The sequence below is a fragment of the Chrysochloris asiatica genome, unplaced genomic scaffold, assembly GCF_000296735.1.
Source record: "Chrysochloris asiatica unplaced genomic scaffold, ChrAsi1.0 scaffold00348, whole genome shotgun sequence".
In the NCBI taxonomy this organism is placed as follows: domain Eukaryota; kingdom Metazoa; phylum Chordata; class Mammalia; order Afrosoricida; family Chrysochloridae; genus Chrysochloris; species Chrysochloris asiatica.
This window is the reverse complement of record NW_006408866.1, coordinates 1,843,774-1,849,816: the sequence shown is the minus strand read 5'-3', so window position 1 is coordinate 1,849,816 and position 6,043 is coordinate 1,843,774. Positions and strand designations below refer to the sequence as shown.

General features: G+C 39.5%; 2 protein-coding genes across 2 annotated transcripts in view; one reads left to right on the top strand and one right to left on the bottom strand.

Moving 5' to 3' along the window:
* ERI2 (ERI1 exoribonuclease family member 2) overlaps nucleotides 1–359 on the top strand; it is a 26,697-nt gene extending 26,338 nt beyond the window's left edge. Inside the window, exon 11 of the mRNA XM_006875964.1 lies at nucleotides 25–359. Within this exon, the coding sequence (XP_006876026.1) occupies nucleotides 25–359 (335 nt within the window). The remainder of the gene's footprint in view (nucleotides 1–24) is intronic.
* Nucleotides 360–1,513: 1,154 nt separating this feature from the next.
* ACSM3 (acyl-CoA synthetase medium-chain family member 3) overlaps nucleotides 1,514–6,043 on the bottom strand; it is a 30,357-nt gene continuing 25,827 nt past the window's right edge. Inside the window, exons 9-12 of the mRNA XM_006875978.1 lie at nucleotides 3,682–3,809; nucleotides 3,495–3,594; nucleotides 2,365–2,484; nucleotides 1,514–1,600 (exon numbers count right to left, since the gene is read on the bottom strand). Coding sequence (XP_006876040.1) covers nucleotides 1,514–1,600; nucleotides 2,365–2,484; nucleotides 3,495–3,594; nucleotides 3,682–3,809 — 435 coding nt within the window. The remainder of the gene's footprint in view (nucleotides 1,601–2,364; nucleotides 2,485–3,494; nucleotides 3,595–3,681; nucleotides 3,810–6,043) is intronic.

Genomic DNA, 6,043 nt, shown 5'->3' with positions numbered 1-6,043 from the left:
TCCCCTCTGTCTTAACGTCTACAGTGAACCTACAACAGCCTTGGGTGAGTGGGAAGATGACCCCTCCTTTATGCAAGTGTGGCCGGAGATCTAAGAGACTTGTTGTTTCTAATAATGGACCAAACCATGGAAGAGTCTTCTATTGTTGTCCAATTGGAAAATACCAAGAAAACAAAAACCAATGTGGTTATTTCAAATGGGAACAGGCACTTCAGAAGGAGAGAGCCAACAATACGGTTTTGTCTCATTCTCCTGGGGGACACGCTTTTAGTTCTACAGAAAAAAGCCCTATTTCTAACAGAAATAGAAGTTTTTCTACTAAAAATGTGTTGAAACTAAGACCTTCAATGAGGAGTTGATAAGCTGTATACCTAAATTAAGTTTTTACTTTAATGTGGTTTTTAATGTAAAGGGAAAGAGTGTGTAGATTGATGAGAACTGAGAGGACGTAATCTGTGTTTGGTAGAGTACAGTGGGACTATTAAAGCACACTGACATGTGTACTAAACACAAAACGAACTTCTCATTTCATTTACTGGTTTAGAAGTATTTTGATAATGTCTTCAAGGGACGCTAGTGGGGCAGTGGTTACGAGCTCAGCTGCCAACTGTCAGCAGCTCTGAGGAAGAGCAGGCAGCAGGAAAGATGACCGCCTTGGAACCGGTTCTGTGGACTAGTTCTACTCTGGCCTGTAGGGTCTCTGAGTTGGAATTGACTTAGCAGTGGGTTTGATTTTTGGTTTTGATAATATCATACATTGTTTCATTTATGTTTTTTATATTAACATTTGAGGAATATGTCACAATTACTTGAGGACACACATGCAATTTTGTAAACTATGTTTATCAGGTTAGATATGGTAAGAAACAATGGTGTAAAACATCCTTTGATAGTTAGACCTTGAAATAAATTTTAAAGTATTTTTGAACTGTGATATTTTTCACATGTAACACATCCAACTGAATCACTTGTACAGGTACGTGGCATGCATAGTGTGCACAGGAGACGTATGTACAGGGCTGTGTGCATGGTTTATGAACACCATACGTTGTGCATGTCCAAAGACCTACTGTTTTCAGGTACATGCTTGTACTTTAAGGACTACCTTAATCTTCTGACCCAGACCAAATTCTTCTGCCTGTTTTTTGTTTTTTTTAAATAGTTACAGTGTTTTAGGAAGCTTGAAGATTGATTTTGACGTATAAATCAGTACATTGGGAGAATTACAAACCAACAAGTACAGAGATTTGGTTCAGATTCAATTTTTAATTCTTCAGCAATTGATGGCATTCTTTTTATATTACTAAAACCATAAGGAAAGTGACACTAATACAGAGGCACTTACAGAATGTTTTATTTCCAAATACAGTCTGATATCAGAAACACAGATATTTTGCATCAATCATTTATAAACATAAATACCACCACTTTTTTGAGCATCCTTCCGCAATCCTGTGGGTTTTACAGACTCTTTGGTTTATAAACACTGTAATAATTAATGGAATGAATGAATTTAAATTGTTCCCCATTCTTTTTTTCTCAGTTCATTTCTTTTTATCTTCCCACTGACAGTCTTTGGCAGCTCGTGAATAAATTCTACCTGTTGTATTAAGGGGAAGAAAATTAGCCCAGAACTTTTCATGTTTAGTTAAAGTCAATTTATACAGCCACTCTAGATTAATTCCAGATGAGAGAGTTAGGACACATAGGATCAGTTTTTGGTAATAACCCAAAAGGGAAAGGGGTACTGTTGAGGACATTTTTTTGGTTTCTGTTATTCATGTTCATTGACCCAAATGACCCAACATACTCAGTTAGAGGTTTAACTCAAAGTTTCTGATTCTTCTCCATTTGTTATTTGTTCAGCTTAGAATATTTAGAATAGCATTTTTGAGGAGAATGGTCATTGATGTTGGTCTGCCTTTACACTTCCCACCTGGGCTGTCTAAGCAGAGGCCTTGGGCCTAGAACATTCTGATAAGAAGGCTGGGAATTGGGTCTCATGCTTTCTCAGTCTCTTATCATAGAATCCTCCGTCCCTGTTGTAGGCCCACAGTAACTTTCTCTGTCTCCTGCACAACTTGGCCAACCCCACTTCTGTATCTGCCCATGGTGGGGAGAGGATGGATGGAGTCTCCAGCTGCGGCACTTGGAACATCTTCCATGCTCTGGTTGTGAGGGGATGTTAGCTGGCCATGGGAGACTGATGCCCACAACTGAAGCTGATCTGGTTCTGCCTCTTCTCTTGTGAGCACTGCACTAGTTGAGTATTTGGTCTGGGTCTGTTGAACCTGGCACAACAGTAAAACAGCAGAAAACGTCCCAGAACACTGAGCAAATACTTATCATCAGTAGAACACCTACCTTTCTGGGATATTTGTAAGGTGCTGTCAGTTTTTTTACATGCTCTTGAATCTCCTTTTTCAATTGTTCTTCGTCACATGACTTGTAATCAGCATTCAGAACAATAAAAGCCTTTACTACCTAAAATAAATCATTGAAATACCAGAAACATACGTTGTGTATTTTTATGTTTTGAGATGTTTTATTTGCTTCTCCAAATGAGGGTCTAAGTGCCTGGTAGGGTGGACCAGAGTGTTGACTGGGATTTGGTCTCAGCCATATAATCTTACATTAGCCCACTGACCCTAGTACCTCCCTGTCTGTACTAGAAACACAAGAGTTTCTGGAACCCTTGCTTTGTGATCTAACTTTTGAATGCCTTCATCTAACTACATCTTGACTCCACTTTCTGACCTGCTTGTAATCATCTCTGCTCTCATGGCTTCTTATTTTATCTCCTTCAATAAAGCTTTCTCCTGGAAATATGTCCGCACACTAAGTAAAGTGCCTTGGGTAGCATTCCAATCAACTTTCTAGGTCTGTGGCTCCGCTTCCCCTCGTCCCTGTCACACTGGGTTTGCTGCATCCTGAACTGCAAGAAAATAAGTATCTGTTCTTTAGAGCCCACCCATTTGTATATCCTTTCTAAGAGCAGTAAGAAACCAGTATAGCACATAGAAACCCAAATTGCCTTGGGAGCAACACCAAAAAAAGTAGACTTTCAAAACTCCTGTCATGTTCATAGTTCATTTCCTGAATCTTCTACTTAGCTACTTACCCAGCCTGCATCTGACTGCCTCAAAACCTGTGTCTGACCTTGTCCTATCCCTGATCCCTAATGCCAGCCTATCCTTGGCTATACCATGGACTATGTCAGTCTGTCACTCATCTAGGTTGTTGGCATTCACACCAACTTTGCCATGGCTGTGTGAAAAAACATCAAATTTTTTATAGTCTAGAGTGTCTAGTCTTAATCTTTAGTGGTTCTGACTTGCATATTACTGACTTGTTTATTTAGTAAATGAATGTCTATCTGACTTGTAATTTAGTGTTTCAATCATTTGGGTAATACCATTTCAGTGAACTATGGTTAGAAAGTGTGTGTTAGATCGCCAACAAATTACAAAGTTGAGATGAATCTGATCCTTTACCTCTCCTCTGATGGGGTCTGGACTGCTGACAACAGCTGATTCCATAACTGCAGGGTGCTCAATCAGGGCACTTTCTACTTCAAATGGTCCAATTCGGTAACTGGAAAATGAAGCATACAGCAGGTTCACTGCGGAACCCTGATAGTCCATTAACAAAGCCATCTGCAGACATGAAAAGGAAAATTACCCAGAGGACAATATGATATCATCCAATCTTGCAACGAACCAGAAATACCCATCTTCATCCATATAGCCCTTGTCCCCAGTGATATAGAAATGGCCTCGGATAGTTGATGCTGTTTTTGAAGGATTATCCTGTAAAACAAATAGCATTTGGTTAATATTATGAATATGACTCTCCTGATCATAATTATATACATCATGTGTATAAACATCACCACTATTTATTTACAAAATCATGGATTTGTACTTTTTTGGTGGGGGGTGGTGGTAAATGCTGTTACGTGTTGTTGAGTTGATTCCAACTCATAGTGACCATATGCACAACAGAATGGAACACTGCCTGGTCCTGTGTCATCTGTACAATGACTGTTGCACTTGAGCCCATTGCTCCTGTCACTGTGCCAGTCCATCTCGTTGGGGGTCTTCCTCTTTTTCGTAGACCCTCCACTTTACCAAGCATGATGCCTTCAGGGACTGGTCCCTCTTGATAATATGTCCAAAGTATGAGAGGCAAAGTCTTACCATCCTGACCTCTAAGAAACACTCCAGCTGTACTTAAAATACAAACCTCTTTGTTCTGGCACTCCATGGTACCTTCAATATTCTTCTCCAACACTACAACACAAATACATCAATTCTTCTATGGTCTTCCTTATTCACTGTTCAACTTTCACATGCATATGAAGCTACTGAAAATACAATAGCTTGGGTCAGGTGCACCTTAATCCTCAAACTGATATCTTTGCTCTTGATATCTTGCCTAATGCAATAGGTCATTTAATTGCTTGGCTGCTGCTTCCATGCGTATCGATTGTAGATCTGAGCAAATTGAAGACTTTGACAACTTCAATCTTTTCTCCACTTTTCATGATGTTATTTACTTTACTTGTCCAGTAGTGAGGATTTTTGTTTTCTTTGCATTGAGGTGTAATCCATACTGAAGGTAGTGGTCTTTGATATTTATTAGCAAATATTTTAAGTCCTCTTTGCTTTCAGCAAGCAAGGTTGTATCATCTTGCAGGTTGTTAAGGAGTCTCTGATCCTGATGTCACATTCTTTATATAATCCAGATTCTTAGATTATTTGCTCAGCATACTGTTAGAATAAGTGGTGAAAGAATACAATCCTGGCACACACCTTTTCTAATTTTAAATCCTGCAGTGTCAACCTGGTTCATTTCGAACAACTGTCTCTTGGTCCATGTACAGGTTCCTCATGAGCACCATTAAATGTTCTGGAATAGCCATTCTTTTCAATGTTATTCACAGTTTGTCATGATTGACACAGTCGAACGCCTTGGCATAGTCAGTAAAGCACAAGTAAACATCTTTTCTGGTATTCTCTGCCTTCAGACAAGATCCATTTGACACCACCAATGATATCCCTAGTTCCATGTTCTCTTTTGAATCCAGCTTGAATTTCTGGCAGTTCTATGTCACTGCACTGTTCCAGACTTTTTTGAATTGTCTTCAGAAAAAATTTACAGCAAAAATTTACATGTGATATTAACGATATTATTTGATGGTTTCCACATTCTGGTGGGTCACCTCTCTGGAATGGGCACAACTATGGATCCCTTCCAATCAGTTGCTCAGATAGCAATCTTCCAAATTTCTTGGCATCAGTTTGTTGAAAGATTTCAGTATTTATTCTGCCAATTCCTGGAGCCTTGTTTTTTGCCATGCATTCAGGGCAACTTGGACTTCTTCCTTCAGTACTATCAGTTCTTGATCATATATTACTTGAAAATGTTGAACATCAACCATTCTTTTTGGTACAGTGACTCTGTGTGCACCTTCCATCTTCTTATGATACTTTGTGCATCATTCAATATTTTGTCCATGTTGTTGTTGTTGTTAGGTGTCATTGAGTCAGTACTGACCCATAGTGACTTTATGCACAGCAGATCAAAACACTGCCCGATCCTGGGTCAACCTCACTACTGTTGCCACACTTGAGTCCATTGATGCTGCCACTGGGCCAATCCATCTCGTTGGGGGTCTTCCTCTTTTTCCTCTGACCCTCCACCTTACCAAACATGATATCCTTCTCCAGTGACTGGTCCCTTCTGACAATATGTCTGAATTCACTGTCCAGCTTTCACGTGCATATGAGGTTATGGAAAATACCATGGCTGGATCAGACACACCTTAGTCCTCAAGCTGACATCTTTGCTCTTCAACACTTAAAAGGTCTTGTGCAGCAGATTCCCCTAATGCAATACATCATTTGATTTCTTGACTGCTGCTTCCATGAGTGTTGATAGATGATCCAAGAAGAATGAAGTCCTTGACAACTTCAATCTTTTCTCTGTTGATAAGAATATTGTTTATTGGTCCAGTGGTGAGGATTTTTGTTTTCTTAAC